This window comes from Gloeophyllum trabeum (genome assembly GCF_000344685.1).
Source record: "Gloeophyllum trabeum ATCC 11539 unplaced genomic scaffold GLOTRscaffold_00008, whole genome shotgun sequence".
Lineage (NCBI taxonomy): Eukaryota > Fungi > Basidiomycota > Agaricomycetes > Gloeophyllales > Gloeophyllaceae > Gloeophyllum > Gloeophyllum trabeum.
This window is the reverse complement of record NW_006920417.1, coordinates 1576735-1596153: the sequence shown is the minus strand read 5'-3', so window position 1 is coordinate 1596153 and position 19419 is coordinate 1576735. Positions and strand designations below refer to the sequence as shown.

The 19419-nt window shown below is 53.1% G+C and overlaps 7 protein-coding genes across 7 annotated transcripts; 6 read left to right on the top strand and 1 right to left on the bottom strand.

Annotated features, from left to right (window-relative positions):
* Positions 1-80: 80 nt before the first annotated feature.
* Positions 81-4161, bottom strand: GLOTRDRAFT_100384 (chitin synthase). The gene is made up of 20 exons (XM_007868937.1): positions 4098-4161; positions 3473-4047; positions 3288-3421; positions 2946-3232; positions 2845-2899; positions 2492-2794; positions 2379-2430; positions 2200-2323; positions 2093-2146; positions 1950-2042; positions 1721-1900; positions 1450-1668; positions 1233-1394; positions 1098-1181; positions 1026-1039; positions 743-973; positions 615-642; positions 536-558; positions 399-481; positions 81-342 (listed from the first exon to the last, which is right to left on the bottom strand). The coding sequence occupies exons 1-20, from the start codon at positions 4113-4115 to the stop codon at positions 284-286; spliced, it is 2778 nt and encodes a 925-aa protein (XP_007867128.1). The 5' UTR covers positions 4116-4161; the 3' UTR covers positions 81-283.
* Positions 4162-5732: 1571 nt separating this feature from the next.
* On the top strand, positions 5733-6958 carry GLOTRDRAFT_42946 (transaldolase; the record flags this gene model as incomplete). Its single annotated transcript, XM_007868462.1, has 5 exons — positions 5733-5802; positions 5857-6020; positions 6075-6176; positions 6236-6445; positions 6500-6958. The coding sequence occupies 5 exons, from the start codon at positions 5733-5735 to the stop codon at positions 6956-6958; spliced, it is 1005 nt and encodes a 334-aa protein (XP_007866653.1).
* A 454-nt stretch (positions 6959-7412) lies between these two features.
* GLOTRDRAFT_139359 (Arginase/deacetylase) lies at positions 7413-9437 on the top strand (the record flags this gene model as incomplete). Its single annotated transcript, XM_007868936.1, has 13 exons — positions 7413-7678; positions 7734-7855; positions 7913-8055; positions 8109-8199; positions 8263-8285; positions 8339-8440; positions 8489-8645; positions 8705-8747; positions 8807-8815; positions 8872-8899; positions 8959-9031; positions 9093-9107; positions 9171-9437. 13 exons carry the CDS (start codon positions 7413-7415, stop codon positions 9248-9250), a joined length of 1152 nt encoding a protein of 383 aa, XP_007867127.1. The 3' UTR covers positions 9251-9437.
* A 1332-nt stretch (positions 9438-10769) lies between these two features.
* GLOTRDRAFT_121845 (uncharacterized protein) lies at positions 10770-12943 on the top strand (the record flags this gene model as incomplete). The annotated part of the gene is made up of 9 exons (XM_007868935.1): positions 10770-10822; positions 10889-10949; positions 11087-11305; positions 11360-11540; positions 11592-11670; positions 11727-12141; positions 12195-12387; positions 12446-12685; positions 12757-12943. The coding sequence occupies 8 exons, from the start codon at positions 10770-10772 to the stop codon at positions 12652-12654; spliced, it is 1410 nt and encodes a 469-aa protein (XP_007867126.1). The 3' UTR covers positions 12655-12685; positions 12757-12943.
* Positions 12944-13171: 228 nt separating this feature from the next.
* GLOTRDRAFT_106493 (uncharacterized protein) lies at positions 13172-14379 on the top strand (the record flags this gene model as incomplete). Its single annotated transcript, XM_007868965.1, has 2 exons — positions 13172-14038; positions 14092-14379. 2 exons carry the CDS (start codon positions 13172-13174, stop codon positions 14377-14379), a joined length of 1155 nt encoding a protein of 384 aa, XP_007867156.1.
* Positions 14380-14436: 57 nt separating this feature from the next.
* GLOTRDRAFT_100382 (uncharacterized protein) lies at positions 14437-14904 on the top strand. Its single transcript, XM_007868934.1, has 2 exons — positions 14437-14747; positions 14801-14904. Exons 1-2 carry the CDS (start codon positions 14463-14465, stop codon positions 14807-14809), a joined length of 294 nt encoding a protein of 97 aa, XP_007867125.1. The 5' UTR covers positions 14437-14462; the 3' UTR covers positions 14810-14904.
* A 466-nt stretch (positions 14905-15370) lies between these two features.
* Positions 15371-19092, top strand: GLOTRDRAFT_139356 (glycoside hydrolase; the record flags this gene model as incomplete). Its single annotated transcript, XM_007868933.1, has 16 exons — positions 15371-15608; positions 15660-15775; positions 15829-16055; positions 16112-16121; positions 16171-16539; positions 16595-16751; positions 16794-16949; positions 17015-17170; positions 17227-17253; positions 17306-17528; positions 17584-17763; positions 17822-17915; positions 17968-18039; positions 18091-18162; positions 18217-18252; positions 18310-19092. The coding sequence occupies 16 exons, from the start codon at positions 15371-15373 to the stop codon at positions 18889-18891; spliced, it is 2715 nt and encodes a 904-aa protein (XP_007867124.1). The 3' UTR covers positions 18892-19092.
* Positions 19093-19419: the final 327 nt, after the last annotated feature.

The following is a 19419-nucleotide window of genomic DNA, read 5'->3' as shown; positions in this document are numbered from 1 at the left end:
GGGCTCAGTGGCTTTGACATAGTTGCAGGCGTATATATGTTGCCCACTGATCCCTGCGCACTGGTATCATGCATGTGGGGTCCCAGAATAATCAAGGTTTTAATCGGGTGCACGCTACACGACGGTACCAGCTATTGGTATAACAGATAATAATATGCTAGATGAGGGTATGAACAGACGAGAGCAAAGCAAATCAGCATGTCCAAGCTGTCCGGGTCACAATAATCAAAGCGCAAGGCCATTCCTTCTTCACGTACTCTCTACACCAGGCGATTGCGCCGGTTTACTCTCCGGCAAAGAGGCGGACGAGCATGTAAGTTGTGGAGCCTATAAATCTTACGACTATGCAACGGTGTCGTTCATGAGTTGAGAAATGCGAGGTGCCACGAATGACGCACATGCGAGACCAGCAACGGAGAAGAGGACAAAAGCCATGTATCCGCTAACAGCCTTGGACGCATTATTCTTCTCTGTGGCAGAGCTATCGGGCGGGAAGGGTCAGTACGCGGCCGGGCTTCGGGCCACGTCAACTTACACTACAGCTGCAGCCAAAGCGCCCTGGAGTCATCAAGGTCAGTCACAGAGCACTGCATTGGACTGCGAAGCTCGCTTACATTTGACAACACCCAAGCGAGAAGAACCTAAGCAGACAAGGTTAATAGTTTGTAATAGGGTCTGTCTCACTACCTTACGCTAGAAAGAATGTCAGCATCTGGTTAGAAGGACATAAAAGCGAACGTACTTAGTCCTGAAGCTCCGGTAATAATCTTCCTGCTCAGTCTGCGGATCTGGCTTGGATTCCTGCTTCGGCGGTTTCGTGGACAGCATATGGATCGCATCTTCATACGCAGCATTGATGTCCGTTTCCGCGGTTGGAACTACAACCTCCACCTCGTTCTTGTTCTTGCCCACTTGCACGACACCTAGATCCGTTTGGACTTTGTTATCGCCCTTAGTTCCCCAGGATACATCGCTGTTATCTCCAGTTGAGTACAGACAGCAGAATATGACTTCGTGATACTCACTGGACATTAGCAAACTGTCGATGAAACGAGGGTGAGCGGAGACAATAACGCAAGGCGGGCAGAGTCACTCACGGCATAGACGTTCAAAACATTGATATACGACGGAGCCATCAACGTGTATTGCAGGAACGAGGTGATCATATGCCATGGTTCGAACTAGAAGAAGGCTCGTCAGCCTTTATGGCACCACATGAGCACACGACTCACGAAAATCAGGGATGCAATGATGTAAAGACCCAGGGTGGCTGCGATCGATATCACGATGTTCCGAAACACGGCGCTGGAGAAGATGTCGGATGCCTGTATCGGTCGTCCTTCGACATGAGACACGTTCTCTACTCCCTTGAACGCCAGGAAAAACGCAGAGAACTAAGGAAGGCATGACTGTCAGCAAGCTCTCATCGTCCACTTAATCCCTGCGCACCGTCATGTAAATGGTGATTAATGCAAATCCAATAAAGGACAGCGTATATCCCCACTTCGACCCTTGAGGCCGGTTACCCAGCGAGAGCAGGAAGCACATGACGAGCAGTCCTAGATAGAAGTATTGCAGAACAATGTTCACATATTTGATGCCCGTTATTTTGAAGCTGGGATCCTCCAACGCTTGGGACAAGATGACGAAGGCGATATAATAGTTACCCTATCACTTGACATTAGTGCAGGAAACCAAACTATCCGTCAATGACATGTACCAGGGCGAACCATGAGAATATCAGGTTAAACGTCTGATAGATCATCTCGACGTGGATCCAGAACTTCCGCAGGAAGGAGTGGGATGAGCGATAGATATAGTGGAAGTGCACGGTACTGTGTATCGCCGCGAAGAATGAGCCGTTGAGCCATCGACGACGTTGCGATATCAGCTCCGGGACCTGAAGATTCGTCAGCTGTCTGCCCAGCCTGTGCAATGCTTAAACCGACTTGATCTGGCACGTCCGTAACCGCGTACGCGGACTTCACGTAGTGCAGAATCCAAGAACCCCCGCGCTTAGACACCAATTCCCAGCAAAGAATCTGTGACATACGATGAGAAATCGTCCACGGAGTTAGTGCTGATTACCTACACGATCCTCCGCAAGGTACATATTTGCCGTGAATATGTCGGCGCCGGCTCCATGCTAGCGGAAACCGTTATTCAAACCCCGAGTTCAGCATGAGGGATTGCACCCACCATCTTCTCTCCCAAAAAGTACTTCTGTAGCGGCCCCTCTCCCACGGCGTCGTTCTGCAGAGCAATGTACCGGTAGGCACTGAAGGCTCCCGGCAGGACAGTGATATATCCAAAGATAGACTCTCTGGTAGACGATAAGAACCCACTGCCGAGGCAGACAATATTTCGAGATAGCTCACAATGGCTTGTCTAGGATATTCGACATCTTGTACTCAAAGTTCTGAGCAGCGACTGGCATGGATATGTCAGAGCGTGTCATGGCATGGATCTACGTAGGGCGGGGAAAACGTACCGAGTGGATTGATGAGGTGTTGGCCGAACTTCCCCTTCATCGCCACGATCTCCCCGCAAGCTCCTCCGACATTACTGTTGATGTCAAATGCCTTCCACAAATGGTAGATACTTGTCGGGCCCGGCATGGTCCCCACGTCCAGCAGGACACAGACGTTCGGTTGCAGGATGGGCCCGAAAGCGTTGAAGAACCATCGGTGCGAGTTGATCTTCTTCTGGTTCTTCTCCTTCAGGCAGAAGATAATCTGCACAGGAACTGTCCCGCGCTCGGCACCTTCGATCTTCATCGAAGGGGTAACGGAAACTAGACAAACTGAGGACCGGCGCAGAACTGCGGAATGATGAATAACTTACTTTGCGTGGTATACTCGTAAATATGTGCCGTGACAGGTTTTCCATTTACAATATTCTGTGGACTGTCAGTAGAGATCATAAGAGCAAGCTTCAGGCCTTACCTTGGCCACACCGTCTTGATAGGCCCCCATGGCGGCGATGACACTCAGCGTCCTGGTGTTGATCTTCTGACGCCCATCGCTGACAATGCACACCACTACCTTCTTCCACCCCTCCTTGCCCCACGTCTTACTGCGGTCGCGCTTACAGAGATGCGCGATGTTCTTGATCACGCCGTGCATAGTCCTACAGAACAGCTCCTCGTCCTCGTTATACATCGTCATCACTATGAAGAGCTCCGTGCGTCGTGGTGGGTCGTAGTGCACTTGTCGCAGCGTGAAGCCAGAATCTGACAGACAGCCGGGCCTCAGACACCGGAACGCGAATACGCTAGCAAGACGCACCCTTGAAATCATTCGGGTCGCACGTCGCCGCGCTGTACCGCATGTGCGTAAACTCGCGCTCATTCCGCTGCGCGCACATATCCAACAGCTTCGACGGCACAGCCGCGTCCAGCACAAAGTTCCCGTGGAACAGCCTATTGCAGTCAGCGGGTAATCACCACATCCCATGGGCCCCTTGCACTCACTCGACTTTCTTGATTGTCTTGTACCTCCGAGGCACCCGCTGAGGAATGCGCCCGTACCTGATATTCGTCTCCGACCGGTCGTCCCCCGTCGCATCGCCATATTCTCCCGGTATGTGCTGCCAAGAGTCCTGCGAGCGCGAGGACGGCGCCCGGTTCAGAAGGGGTATATCGCCGTACTCGCCTGCATCGTGGTCATGGTCCTCCACTGGCAAGGCCTCGTACGACGGGCCGTACGGATTAGGGTTCAGCGGGGGAGGTGGCGGCGGAGATGACTGCAGGGCATAATTGGGATTGTAGTGCGGGCTCATGTAGTCCACCTGCGGGGGTGGAGGTGGAGATAATGGCATAGGCGGAGGCAGATGCGAAGGGGTCGTAAAAGGGTCGTGAGCCGCCGGAGCCGGGGTGTGGTATGCGCTCGGCTGAGGAGGGGGTGCTGGCGTAGCAAACGGGTCCGACAAGGGTCTGCCATAGGGATTCTCGTACGGGTTGTCGTGATTCGGAGGCTGCTCATATGGATGGGGACCGCCGTAAGGATTGTATCCGTCGTTATAACGCCCTCGTTGAGCCTCATCAGCCTGTCTCACATTAGCGTGATGTGCTCCGGAAGAACAGGCGGGAGAGTCACCTCTGGGTAGTGCGACATGGTCGGAATACCTCAGCAAATGCTTGCCCTGCGTCTTATGCCCGCGCGAGGCTGTGGACTCGAGCGCAGTGTGGTGCTACGGTCAAGCACTGCAACCGGTACCACAAGCCAGGAATAGCCTGCGTCAGGGGTGCAGTGCAAAGACGAGGTGAGTGACTAGACTCTGTCCCAAGCTACTTAGGTACCAGAAATAGTCTTGCAATTTAGAGTCCGCAGTATGAAGCTTCAACAATCGTCATGACAACTTGCTATGTCTTTACCATAGCGAATTTCTGAAGTTGAGTGTTTTTGGGCATAGTTTTGGTCAGCAAATGCTTTACCGTATAGCCGTCACTCACACAAGCCCTCCATCGATGAGGAAACGCGCTTATTCCGTGAGATCTACGGTCCTGTGGCGGGGGAGCCACAGTCCATTACAGTCCCAGTTCCCACGCCATTTGGGACCCCGGTCTCTCCATTCCCCGTCCATCCCGGCCTGCTGGAGGGCCAGATACACGCCTCCCGTGCTTCAAATATTGTATATACTTGCAAATATAATCTATGCTATTGTTAGTAATATCTGAGGGTCAAAGAAGCACATCAGGCGCTCGGGAACTCTACGAACGCGCGGGTGAGGTAACCAGATATCTACCCGAGGGACTGTAAATGCCAAGGCTATGGACTGTGAATTTCGCCAGCGGAAATCGCGTCGTGACGCGATTTGGCGCGGGCGCGCGCCAAAATCGACCCCCCTCCTCAGCTAGGTTCGGATTGGCAAATTCACAGTCCCAACCGCGGCATCACAGTCCACTCGGCACCCAGATCTGTGGCTTGCCCTAGCTGACCTACTTGCTTGCTCCTGGTCTTTATTCCTTACTTAACTGCACTGCACTGTAGCTGCACATGTACTATAGTTCAAAGAATTTTATTCCGAATTTTCTACCCTACCGTACCCTCATGGAGGAGGCCGCATCTGCCCGCCTCCCGAGCTTGACTTGCAGCGGTGGCGGGAGTTGCTTATGTAATTCGATTAAGACCGTAAACCTTCCTGTGATCAGATTCACTTATAGTGAGAACTACACCCCTCCCTTGAAGGGTAACTTGAGAAAAATGATAGGGAGAGCCCAGATGGCGGCGGAGGGGGAGAGGAGGAGGAAAGATGAGAAATATGCAAGGCGGAACACTGGAGCATATTTATGCAGAAAAGTATGTGAAGAAGTTCCTTGACATATGTCGGGATCGTCGCTCAACCCAATGTAGTACTGGCATTGCCATAAATGGCGTCATTGTCGGCAGACTTCTCCCCAGCCCTCGCACTGTTACCTCACGATTCTCACGTCTATAAAGGGCATAAGTCAAGATCTGCATGTCGCGATCAAGTCGCGATTGTCTAAATCTACATGCTACTCATTACATTCCAATTTTCGAGGCCCATCCCTGGCGTTAACTCGCAGACTCGTCACCTCTCACCAAGAGGTAAAACGAATGTTCCTTGATGAAGGGTGGATCATGGGAGAACCACTATGATTGTGCGTTGCATCATAATGACTGGGGGAAGGAGTAATGCGGAGACGCTTTGTTGCAGGATTGAAGGATATAACTAGGCTGGTTGAGAATATCGGATTCTATACGACCCACATGACAACCTCCCTAGACCTGCTGAAACAGACCGGCACGGTCATCGTCACCGACACCGGCGACTTCGAAAGTGAGGGGCGACCGCATAGTCCAATACGGAGTCCTTGACTGAGATTTCCCGCAGCGATTGACAAGTACAAACCGCAGGATGCGACGACGAATCCGACATTGATCTTGGCCACGGCGGATATGCCTCAGTACTCGCGGCTGTTCGACGTCGCGCTCGAGTACGCGCAGAAGAAAGGCGGATCCTTAGAGGAACAATCCAGTCTGGCTCTGGACCGCCTGGTATGTCTACTTCCGCCGTGATTGGTGCAGTAACTCACTATATGCGCCATGTAGCTGGTTGAGTTCGGCAAAGAGATCCTGAATATCATTCCTGGACGGGTGTCGACAGAGTTGGACGCCCGTCTATCGTTTGATAAAGAAGGGTCGAAGGCCAAGGTAGGCTAGCGTCAGCTTTAGGATGTCCCCTGGTAACCGAAACTAAAGAGACGGGTCAGGCGCGACACATAATTGAACTATACGAGTCCATAGGAATCCCCAAGGAGCGCGTCCTGATCAAAATTGCCTCAACTTGGGAGGGGATCCAAGCTGGACGAGATTTAGAGAAAGAAGGTATCCACGTGAACATGACGCTTCTGTTTGGCTTCGCGCAAGCGGTTGCGTGCGCAGAGGCAGGGGTGACACTTGTGTCCCCCTTCGTCGGGCGGGTACGTGCACTGTGATCAAGTTTTGGACTATATGTACTTATTACCAACCCGTAGATCCTCGACTGGTATAAGAAACACAACCCGAACGAGTCATACGAAGGCAACGCCGACCCAGGCGTCCAATCCGTCCGGAAGATCTTCACCTACTACAAGCAGCACTCGTACAAGACCATCGTCATGGGCGCATCCTTCCGGAACGTCGACGAGATTAAAGCGCTCGCAGGCTGCGACTTCCTCACTGTGTCGCCGAAGCTGCTCGAGCAGCTACAACGGTCCACGGACGAAGTGCCCAAGAGGCTTGACGCGGTCGTCGCTGCCGCTGCGACTACAACCGAGAAGATCCCGAAAGAGAGCTACGTAGACAACCAGCCTGAGTTCAGGTGGAAGCTGTTGCAGGACCAGATGGCTTTCGATAACTTGCACCAGGGTATCAAGAAGTTTGACGAGGACGGGGAGAAACTGAAGAGTATCCTGAAGGACAAACTGAGGGAGAGGGCCCGGGGTAGTAAGTGATTCCTTGCATCATGTACAATTGTATAACTAGGTGTAATAATACTCTCTTCACCCCTTAATGTCTAGTTGCGACCGGTATATGACACGTTTCGCATCTACTCCACTCGCGAACCCATGTTATATGATTCTCGGAGTTGAGTCCTATTTACTTTGCCCCCCTGGCAATCGTCAAATCCGTCCGTCCGACTATAATTTGATGTGGTCCTAAATCAGCTTACGAGGCCTCCTGTCAGCGTGAGTCCGAGACTTTTATCTCTCCCTCTTTGCCGGCTCGATTCCTGCCTATCGCACAAGCCCACGATAACCCACTCATATACGCGGTCACGTGACCAATATACCCTTATCTTAGCCCTATCTCAGCCTTGTATCTCAGAAGCGCACCCCCGCACCGAGATAGCACGGAGGTACAAATGGCGGGACACTGCACTCCTGGGGCGAAGAGGTCGCTTCCGCCATGTTGTCTCTCGGTCTCCTCGTCCTTGCCGCGTCGCTCGTGCACGCCTCGCAAGCCCCGTACCACCTCAGCGCGCCGACCGACTTCGAGCGGCTTTTCTCGTCCGACCTGCTCTCGCGCGACAAGTGGTCCCAGGAGTCATGGAACGGCCTCGTGTCGTTTGCGCGTGCGCAGCCGCTGAGGTGTTTCGGGAGTGACGCGGACGTAAAGTACGATGTTGCAGTGCTGGGCGCGCCATTTGATACTGCTACGAGCTTCCGGCCTGGGTGAGTGGATAAACAGCAGAGAGTGCACGGCCGCTCATCTATCTTTCTATGACAGAGCGAGGTTTGGGCCTAATGGGATCCGTCAGGGCGCGCGCCGCCTCGGTGTCGACAGAATCAACGTCCCTCACAAAATCCGTGCCAGTGATTATCTGAACATCGCTGACTGCGGCGACGTCCGTATGTTGCACCCCGACCGGCACACTGCTGTTGCACACTCACTTTCTTGACCGACAGCCATGACATTCGTGGACAACAAGGTCGCGCTGCGCCAGCTCGAGCTCGCAAACAAGGAGCTGCTGTCCCGGGAGGCTGCACGGTCGTATAACGAGACGAGCCTTGCGAAGGATGGGAAGTACCATCCCCGCGTACTGACGCTCGTGAGTCGTTTCATCCCTCCGTGCCGGCGGAGTAAATCTCATTTGATCTCCAGGGTGGCGACCACACGATCACCCTACCATTACTCCGAGGTGTTGCCGAGGTCTATGGGCCTGTCAGCGTTATCCATTTTGATAGTCATCTCGGTGGGTCTCGTAGTCACTGATCGACTCCTTCGGCCTCGATCGACTGAGCTGGCTACTGTGTAGACACCTGGAAACCCAATTTCATGGTAAGACCATCCGACTCGCTGCCGCCCTGCTGAGTATCTTACGTTCCGGGTAGAGCGGTCCCTGGCTGCCGGGCGAAGAAATCCCAGTCACGCACGGCAGCTACTTCTACTACGCCTACAAGGAGGGTCTCCTCGCGCCGAATAACTCCAATATCGTGAGCAAGGGCGTCTTGTTTCGCCGACTGGCTGACCTTATCCCATAGCACGTCGGAATTCGCGGCGCCCTCGGCAGCTGGGACGACTACAAGAACGACTGGGAGGTTGGGTTCCACATCTCCCATGCGGAGGATATCGAAGAAGTCGGGTACCAGGGGATCGTAGATAAGATCCGGGAGGTCGTTGGCGATAACCCCGTCTACAGTGAGTTTGACCGGATGCTTGCGACGCTGTTAGCCCAGGCTGACTTCACTGGCGGCCAGTCACTCTGGATATCGACGTGATTGACCCTGGCATGGCACCTGCGTAAGTGCACTCGACTTGCAAGCGCGGCTCTATTTTCTGATAACTTTGATCGTCACTAGGACCGGGACGTGAGGAACTTTTACGACTATGGAGAAGCCAGCAGAGCACTGATGTATTTATACAGGCCTGAAATTGGTGGTTTCACTACACGCGTGCGTCCTTTGATCCCTCTGACACGAATAGGTCGCTCACGGTCCCGTCTCACCCACAGGAGATCAAAAAGATCCTCAAGGGGCTCGTAGGCCTCAAGATTGTCGGGGCCGATATCGTAGAAGTCGCGCCCGGTACGCTTTGTCCTTCTGTCCTTCTACCATAACCCTGCTCACCTGCCCCCTATTTGACCAGGCTATGACAGTCAGGGTAGGCCGCAATTCACATAGCACCGTCCGATGGGCACCTTTCGCTAACCATTTCATCCGGTAGATGAAATAACTCAGATTGCTGCCGCCAATATCGGTTGGGACATGCTCGCTCTGATGGCGAAGACGCCTACCGTAGCATAATGGGTAACGGCCCTAGGTATATTGGGCGCCCCGGAGAGGGTGCCCCTCACCGTGAAGTAGACTCTGTATATCATACCAACAGATGATTCACTATAAGGGTTTCAGGGCACGCATCGGAGTCTTCGGCACCAGACTCCCTGTAGTGGGACGAGTTTAGGAGGAGCGGTATGGATCGAATAGTACACCTACGACACACATAACCATCAGGATTCAGTACACATTGTCCCCCTCCGCCTCTTTCCTTCGTGAACCCGTCGTATAAACAGAGACTAGTTGATTTATAGGTACGGTACGAGTTTCTTCCGTTGAACCAACGTTGAACGGTGATATACTGTTACTGTCCCGTGCAAAGTTGCCTTCAAAGTTGAAGTATAGTGGTAATCGTTAGGTAAACCCTCGTACTTACGCATGAATATGACGACGTGCGACGATATTGGACCGCTTGGAAGTTGGAACGATTCAAGTGAAAGTTAGAAAGAGGCAAGAGCCCTATTATACCATATTGAGAAGGAAGATTACCATTCATGGAAATGTCTTATTCTGTCGGGTAATGTTCGAGACGACGATCGTTAGTCGTATTCTCGCAGTTACCGTTTAAATATCGCTGAACCGTCATTAATCTGACTCCTCACCTTCCTTTCCCTCTTCCCGTCACACCGTCGTACTCGAGGCTGCCTGCCGTTCAGCGACGGTCACAAGCTTCATCATCTCCACGTACGCGTTCCGAATTTCGGTCAGACCGTTTGTATCATTCACCATACATGTCTGTCGACGCCATGAAGCTTACTGCCGTCGCGTCCTGATCAATTTCGCCACAAATATCGGACAGGAGACGCTGAACGCCAACCTTCTTTGTTTGACCTCACACAAACGCTTGTGGACTCGAGCGCTCCGCGACCCGACCTAAAGCATTATGAGGCTAAATTACGCTCGTTGCTGGCCGGTAGCGCTGGGTATCGGCATGGATTGGCACGCTTGGGACGGAGCGCTCATAGCGCGCGCCCGAAACGCCGCAACTTGGAAGGCAGGTACCAGAGGCGCCTTGAACTGCCTTAAGCCTTGAAGCCAAAGGAGAGCTAGCTGAACTCAAGCAGGCTCTCGAACGTAAAGCAGCACGATAAGTGGGAAATCCTTGAAAACAACATCAATGCGGATGACAGTATGGGAGTCATGGGCGTCAATTCGTTGGCCTCTGTCGGAGAGCCACGTTCGCAACAGGCAGGAGACTGCAGAACGCGTAGGGCGGCACACCGTCGATGTCGTTGCATCATTATTGCCATCAAATGTCTGAGTAATTCGTTGCTGCGCGCGCAAGTGTGAAGTTTGATGGTGCCAGTGGCGGACAAGTGGCGGATGCCTATACAAAGGGGCCGGCACTGCCACATTTTCCGTATCTTTGCAAGTCTGGAACCGCCAGGCACGACTGCATTATTCAATCGTCTGGCGCCCAAGGACTCCTAAAGGCACGGTTGTAGGATGATCGCCGCGTTCAGCCTCATCCCCCTCCGCCACTTTCAAAATGGCTAGGAAGGGTGTGCACTGGAAATTGCTCAGTTTGCTTCCGATTACAGCGTAAGCAGCAAGTTTGGGAATGTGCAAACTCGTAGGGGGGGATGAATAATTCCAGTGAACGTCTAGGTACCCTGTCTCGAGAGAATTCAGACGTCGAAGCACCGTTGGATTCCTGGCTGTAGCGGCGGTGGGTGTCGAAGAAATATTGGCTTACGAGTATTTGCTGAATGGAAGGTTTACTTAGATCATACTCTACGCTGGTTTAACTGCATGGGTCGGCATCTTCTCTATCCGTACTGCAGTTCAATGCTCAAACTCCTATAGAATATCCTCACGCAGGGTCAAAATAAGACGTACACCTCCGTATTGCTGACAAGATACGTCAACAATTCTACGGTATCTTGTACCGCCCGCAGTATCAACATCGGGGACTCTCTATACTCCCATGGGTCAGGCGTGTTCAAGTGGGGCGTCACCGGTATCAAGACACCCTCAGGAGACGGGACGGGTTTCGGGTATAATGGTGCATTGCTGCAGGCAAACGTGCGTCTCTGATCTTGGCTTCGAGGCAGCATAGCGGCGGCTCATTCTACTCAGGCCACGATGGTATCCATGCTGTATTCTTTCGCCGGCCAGTCATACAATTATGAAGTCTGCGCGAACGTTAGCGTCCCGACGCTAGGCGCTATTTCCGTAAGCAACTCGACGAAGGGTTCGAAGACCGTCAGCAGAGAGCCCACCATCATTTCCATGTGCTCCACCTTTGATCCAACCAGGGGTGAGCTCTCTCTTTTCTGGCGCTGTTGTTTCTAAAGCCCGGCGATTGTAGACTACCAGTCGACATCCGGCAAGGCTACGCAGAATCTGATCCAGAATAAGGCATTCGGCATCGCTGCTTACTTGCAGGAGTGAGTGCATAACCCTATGATGTCAAGACAGACGCTCACTGCAATGCGATGTGCAGCCTCAATTTTGCCAATGGCAGCTTCCCCAACGTGCTCTTCCCTCCCTACGGCATGTCCGGCGCCACTCCGCCGAGCGACACATCGATCACGCCTGCGAAGACATACGATCTCTCCATGTGGCTGGATGGATTTCTATACCTGCCGGACAACTCTACCTTTGACAGCAATGTCAATAACGGGTTCGGCCGCACCCACTCAATTGCGCTGGCTGACCAGCCGGACCACATCATTGACATCCAGACTCTATTCGAGGAGACAATGCCGCAGAATGTGTCAGGTCTAGTACTGAACCTCAATGGAATTGGCGGTGTGCGGTTGCAAACCGCAAAGCTAAACTCTGCGCTTGGGTTCACGGAGCCGAGCACAATCACGCAGATGCGGAATTACACGCTAAACACGCTGAATCTTATCCTCGTGAGTTTGTTTGCCCTTCGCCGGTTTCCTGTGTGGTCTGACCGAGTTGACAGGACTTGGCGTCGAATGATTTGCAAAACCGGGAGGTGATGAGCTCGTACCTGTGCACTGTGACGAGCATGGAATGGAAGACGCCGCTAAGCATGATTGCTATGCTGCTGGGTAATAACGCTGCTCTGTTCGGCTTCATTCTCGGCCTGCTCGTCGCGGGGGCGCAGATGTTCGAGGAGCATCACCACGGTCCCGGTATGGACTGCCTATTTTTTGTTTGTTTGTCAAAACACTGAGCGACGGTTTCTTCCAGACGAGGACAAGGTGCCCATCTTGGGCGAAGGGAGGACATCAGTGTACTACAAGGACGCTGAAGGAGGCGCCTCGACATACTATAAGGAGCCCGCTTTCTACCCGATGAGCCCTTATCAAGGGTATGCTCCGGCAAAGCACCCGGAGTACTCGACCCAACTGGAAGACCAAATGCCGATGCTACCTCGTGTCGGGCCCGGGCGTCGCTGACAGGTCAGGGTGATTTTGCAGTGGGTGGCAGGTATGTTTGCAACGCCGGCGGCGGGGGATCGATATATTGATGGGTATGTCTGCTATATCCTTTGAATCTAGGTCAGCACTTGAAGTATTCTGATTGCATGTCGTAAAACATGATTCTTTGGTGAGACTCGGGACCGAATGTTGCTGTATATACAGAGTTACATTGTAGGGCACGGAGATTAGAGGTCTCGGGATTCAAGGTCGCGCGGCGCAATCATGAGATGACAACGTGTTATACTAATGTCGGCGGGGAATGCGGTTCGCCAGTCTAGGCTCTGGTGTCTCCTGACCATCGATGCAACCTAATGAGGTCAGTACGCACTACAAATTGCTTTGGGCGGCTTCGATCCGTTCTGGACCTCGATGTCGTACGGGCGATCGTGGGGAGTTTGCGCAGAAGCAGAAAGTAGGGCTCCGCCGTGTATATACCACGTCCGATGGCTTTATAACGAGCGTCCACATCGCCTGGAACGGGATCGACGTCGCGATGCCCAACATGATCTGCAAGCTCGACGTCCCCCCGCGCTTTTGTTCGAAGATCCCCGTTGAACTGTACCAGTTTCTCGTGGAATGTCTCGCCACACCCGTCCCCCACCAGACGACGCTTGCGCGGCTATGCCGAGTGAACAAGGCATTCAGGGCGGAGGCAGAACGGGTACTGTACCGCAATGTCCGATGTCTCTCAGCCGAGAGCGTCTCCTCGTTCTGCCGCTCGGTGGAGAAGACGAAGGACAGACTGTCGTCTAAAGTGAAATCGATTCACCTCACCACCACCGCCAAATTCCGAAATGCGCACGGGCTGGATAACATACTGGAAGTGCTGGAACGTCTAACGGGACTGAGGGAAGTGTCCTGGGACGACTCGGAATTCCATCACCTCGACTACGCACAGAATCTGCCCGGACCATTGCACGTCCTCATCCAATGCTGCCCAACTCTCGATTTGCACAGCCTTACGTGCAATTTTCTGGTCGACCGACGGATATTCACTTTCCTTCAGAGCCAGCCAAACCTACACGAGTTTCAGTGCAGAAGTTACCTTTCGTGGAACCCGTACGAACAGGGTTGCCTCCCCGACGGCTTCCTCGCCAACCTGACGACACTGCACGCGCCGGCATCCTTCGTTGCAATGCTCCGGGGAGCGACGTTGAATATTGCGACGTTAGCCCTGAGTGCCAGCATGGATAACGATATTGAGGAGCGGGCACTGCTAAACATGCTCGGCGCCCTCTGCCCGTCGTTGATCAACCTCAGACTGTACGGCAATTGGCAATGCAGCATGCTCCAAGTGATGGAAATCGTCGCGGAGCGCGTCCTCGGCCTGAAGACGTGGGTTTTCCAGGGCCTCGATCCAGTTCGTGCTCATCGTCTCTTCTGGCTCCGCGGTACTGATGTTTCGCGTTGCAGGAAAAGCCCAAGATTTCTGAGCTGTGGGGCATCGTGACGCGCTTCCGGTCGCTGGAGACGTTGGTCATGCCCCCGTTCACCTGGTCGCAGGCGTTCTGCATGCACGTCACGGACGGGCTTGTGACCTCGTGCCCGACGCTCAACCGTGTCGCGTACTACGATCTCAACAAGCGTTCCTGCTGTTTTGTGCGCTGCGAGCCCGCCGCGCGCTTGAAGGTCTCTGAGGAAGACAATTTCGCCCTGGAGCCTTCCCTATTCGACTCGATGCAGCCTGCGTCTAGCGGATGATTGACCACTGCCCTCCTGCCCCTTCCCCTTCGCTCTTCTCCTCTCCCCGCATGACGTGGCTCGTCTCGATTCTATCGCGATAGATGAATGATGACGAATACCGCTCTCCTTGGAGCTTAAGCTTGATTGTGTGTCTCGGGTACAGTTCACTTATTTTAGTTTGGGGTTCTCTTGCTGTCTCACACCATAGTATCGACGTGTACATTTATAGGTTCCGGTCTGGAGCGTCCTTGTATTCCCTCCCCATGTTTATCTTGTTAGTATTTGTCCTGCTTTGCGGAGGTAGGAAGATAGAAGAGGAAATAGCAGGTGCCACATATTTTTGGAAACACGCCCCCTCTGGAATGGCGGACGAGAAGTCGTCAAAGGTACGGTACCATCTGCACTGTTTCGCCGATGTCATCTGAGTCATTGATCTAAGGCAAGCTAAAGGAAACCGTTATATGCTGTATGGCGATCTCATGTCATTGCCACAATTACCAGAGGCGCCCGAATCCGCACCTCACTCCGATACGAGACAGGGTTGATTTTATGCGCCCTTTTGGTCCTTCTATTTCGTTATGGTGGTAGAAGCAGCGCTTGCTTCTTTGTGGCTGCGGGTCATTGCCATCCCTCTTAGTTTTCTCAGAGCTGCGATGAAACCCAGCACTTACCGGAAGGCGCGCCGGATACAAAGTCTACCCCTTGTGATAGTGCCTACCGATGGGGGTGCTGCTTGCACTTAGCTTGAACTGTATATGTCGACTTTGGGTTTTGAAAGCACTCGGGATCACCGGGCCGGATACGAAGCGCGCTATATATGCTGGACGTTCTTGGACAGTCAGTGGTAGCAGTCATGCGCCTCTTCGCAGTCCTACGACCAGCCTCGGGCGGCGTAACTGTGGAGAATATTGCCGGTGCAAAAAGGTAAAAAGGAAGAGACAGCAACGCCTCGTATTACCGCTCGTACCTGCTTCTTCGCTGTGTGGGCGGAGAAAGGAACGTTAACTCCATGGCCACTCGTGTCAAACAGATATCATCGGACTGGCAGTGGAAGGAACGGGACACCACTACTGATCCCGTTACCCATGAACTCGCAGCGAAGGACTTCCCAAGCGGCCCTGACAAATTTGATACCAGAGCTGCATGGCGCTCGGCCACCCAGTTTCCATCCGAAGTTCATGTCGAACTCATTCAGCTAGGCCGCATTCCTCACCCTTATATCGGGTTCAATGAGCACAATGTTCAATGTGAGCAGGACGTCCATGATGGCCGTGGTTCCAACTCAAATCTTGCTACAGGGGTCGGAGAGAGGGAATGGCTCTACCGGAATACCTTCGCCATCGAGGCGCGTGACCGCAACGAGTATGCTGAATTGTTCTTCGAGGGACTGGACACGTTCTGCGATGTATACGTGGTCAGTGAACCGAGCCTCAAGCCTTGCTGGACTGTAACTCACCGTACGAGTAGAACGAGGAGCTAGTCCTATCGACGGATAACCAGTTTCGCACTTACCGAGTCCCACTTAGTTCACGCCAGCTGGCGACTTCTAATGAAGTCACGCTTCTCTTGCACTTCAAGTCGGCGAAACTGATAGCCAAACAGCTTGAAGCCAAGTACGGGCGCGTGAGGGCGGGATCGACCAACCTCGGAGATCCTAGTCGCGTCTACGTGAGGAAAGCACAGTATGACTGGCGGTAGGATATCTTAAAAACTCCGTCCTAAGCTTCATCTGATTGTCACGTCCATTCAGATGGGACTGGGTTTGTCTGGCTCGTCGTTCGGTCACCCCTATGCTGATCGATGGTACAGGGCCCAGAGCTTCTGACTTGTGGACCATACCGACCGATCTCATTGATAACATACAAGACACGCATAGCTGACCTGAATACTCACGCCGTCGTAGCTGCTCCTCCGCAACTCCTGCCATCATTTTCCCTGGACATACGTCTGTCGGGCGATATATCTGCGACAGACAGGGTCCGAGTTACACTCAAAGACACCACCACTGAGAAGGAGATCCGCAGTGAAGAAACGGTCATAAATGGTTTGCAAGTGATCGACGGACAAGCCAGCGATGTCGTCAAATGGAGTTTCCAGGCTAAAGACGTAGAGCTCTGGTGGCCTGTGGGCTACGGAAAGCAGAAGCTATACACCGTAGAAGTCCTTATTGTAGACAAGGTTAGTGGATTGTAGCCATGGTAGTGACCAATAACGGTAATCTTCCTCTTTTTAGAACGGTGGTAAGTTGGACCAAGCAACGCAGAGGATCGGGTTTCGACACGTCGAAGTGGTGCAAGAACCACTCAAAGAACCGGACCAGTATGGTGGTGGTACAACGTTCCTGTTTCAAGTGAACGGCGTAAGGGTGTTCATAGGCGGCGAGCACTTCTGTTGACAGGAGGCTGAGTACCCGTGCTGAAATCCAATGCCAGGCTCCAACTGGGTCCCCGGAGATAACCTGTTGACTACGATCACCCCAGAGCGGTACCGCGCCTGGCTAACACTTCTTCGTGACGGCAATCAGAACATGGTCCGCCTGTGGGGCGGAGGCGTGTATGAGCCTGACGTCTTCTATGACACCTGCGACGGTAAGTGTCCCAAATGCATCGAGACGTACATAGTGATCAAGCATCAATCGGCGTCGCCCTTGCAGAGCTTGGGATCCTTGTCTGGCAGGACTTCCAATTCGCTTGCGGTGTTTACCCGGCCCATGATGAATTCGTGGAGAACGTGAAGATCGAAGCTGAAGAAAGCGTGCGGAGATTGAGGAACCATCCATCGATGGCGCTTTTCTGCGGGAACAACGAAGGCAGGTATTCACCCGAAAATCGTGCCTGCAGAGGATCCTAAATACGACACTCTCAGATTATCAGCAGGTCCTACAATGGGGAGGTAGGGGCCCAACTCACTACGTACTCCTATGTCCTAAGGTTCCTTATATAAGGCATCTCGGAGCTTCCAGCGAGGAGGATATACGAGGAAACTCTTCCTGAGGTGGTCTCTCGACTTACGTACCCGGAAATCCCTTACCATCGAGGGTCTCCCTACGGAGGTAAAGGATGGGATACGTCTGATCCAACCATCGGAGACGTGCATCAGTGGAACATCTGGGCCGGCAAGGAGTTACCATGGCAGGAGTACGATCGCATGGGCGGTCGATTTGTAAGGCGAGTGGGATGGCACGGATCTTGCTAGGGAGCCGACTGCTGACGGTCGGAGTAGTGAGTTTGGGGTTCCATCGATGCCAGATATGAGAACGATCAGGTACTGGACCGGCGAGGGTAAACTGCCGCCATTCGCCCAATCCAAGATCATGGCCCAGCACTGCAAAGCTGGCGCTTTCGAACGCCGCTTCGCGATCCTTATGAACGAGAACTTCCGCCTCACCAGCGATCTCGAGACGTGCGTCTCTCGAAGTTCAACGGTAGTGATCGTGTTGACCGAGAGGCACCTGGTTTAGCCACGTTTATAATACGCAGATCCTCCAAGCAGAAGCAATGGGTTTTGCGTATAGGTCTTGGCGACGCGAGTGGCGCGGACACGGGAAAGAATATGTGGGTCACTTCACTTCTATTTGAGCCGTTTGGGGCTCAACCAAATTTCTAGACTGCGGGGGCAATCGTCTGGCAACTCAACGACTCCTGGCCGGTGACATCTTGGGCCATAGCTGATTATTTCGTAAGGACGCCTGTGAGGATGAAGGACGGCAGTAAGCTTACTTGCATACAGCTTCGTCCCAAGGCAAGCTACTATGCAATCGCAAGAGAAATGCAGCCGATAACGGTGGGGATATTTCGAACGGTACGTACCCGTTAGCGATTTGCGTGGTGCGGTATTCAGAGGCCCCCCATGCAGGTAACAAAGAACAGGCCCGATGATCGGCCCCGTCAGGTATGCAGAGATTGCCTCGTTCGCAGAACCCTGTATTCATATTGAAACACTTATCAGTTTTACGAATTCGGGGCCTATCAATCTCTGGGAGCGAGGATCGACATCTGGGCGACGAACAGCACGCTGCAAGATGTGTCAACACGGTTCGAGCTTCGTTGTGTGGATCTCGAATCAGACTGGACACATGAACACCGGGAGGACGTCATCCTCTGCGCCAACAGGACAACAGAGATATTGTCAATACCTTGCCCGTGCCCCCCGCACCCGCTGACTACTGCGGATGGAGACCCGGTACCTACCAGTTCACACTCGGTGGTTGTGGGAGCACGTTTGATACGTACCGAGACTGGAGAAATCGTGGCCCGATATGCTGACTGGCCGCAGCCACTCAAGTTCATCGACTTCCCAGATCCCTGTCTCGGGCTGGATGTGGACGGTGATCGCGTACAGATCCGGGTGCGGAAACCTGTCAAAGCTCTGGTCTTGTCCGTTGATGGAGAAGAGGGGCCTGAGGTACGGTGGGGCGACAATGCGCTTGATGTTATGCCGCATGACCCACAGGAGGTACGGGTTCAGCATTTGAATGGTAGGAAGGTCAAGGCAGCATACATGGGACAAGAGAAAGCGGTAGTTTTGTGATAGCAGCTGGAACGAAAGTCAAGGAGGTGCTGAAACTCGACGCATATCCTCCTGTCTATGCAGGTATACAGTTTTGTAGCGCTGGAGTTGCGTCTGAAGTAACACCCGGAAATAAGCCGCGAATTAGATATGGCGTGCCCGCGAGTATGTTTGCTTTTAGACCTCTGCGAAGCCACGGCCCTGCGAACGCTAGACATCGCCACATCTAGAAAGCAAACGTCGTCCAAGTATAATGGAGATGCACTTATGATTAATCTCCCCAAGGAATGAGGCACCATTGAAGTGAACGAATGCTTCTAGATGCCAATTTGACTGGGTAAGAGCTTTCGGACAGCCGTTATTGACCCAGTATATTCTGGCCGCGCATCACTTTGGCTCTGATATCCTCGTATGCGACAAGAAGAGCAAAGCTGAGAGCTGACCGACTTAGACAAAATTTCGGAGGTAAGAGCAAGGTAAGAGCGGAAGCAGGTAACCCGGACACTCCGATGCGGCTGAGGGACCCCGGACTGTTTCCCCTTGTACAGT

Bases quoted from the DNA above. Each gene is read 5' to 3' on its own strand.
- GLOTRDRAFT_100384 (XM_007868937.1), bottom strand. The intron at 2,431-2,491 runs GTACGTTTTCCC...TATCCATGCCAG, and splicing joins ACACCTCATCAATCCACTCG to TCGCTGCTCAGAACTTTGAG. The intron at 643-742 runs GTACGTTCGCTT...CTTGTCTGCTTA, and splicing joins TACCGGAGCTTCAGGACTAA to GGTTCTTCTCGCTTGGGTGT.
- GLOTRDRAFT_100382 (XM_007868934.1), top strand. From the start codon at position 14,463: ATGAATGATGACGAATACCGCTCTCCTTGGAGCTTAAGCTTGATTGTG.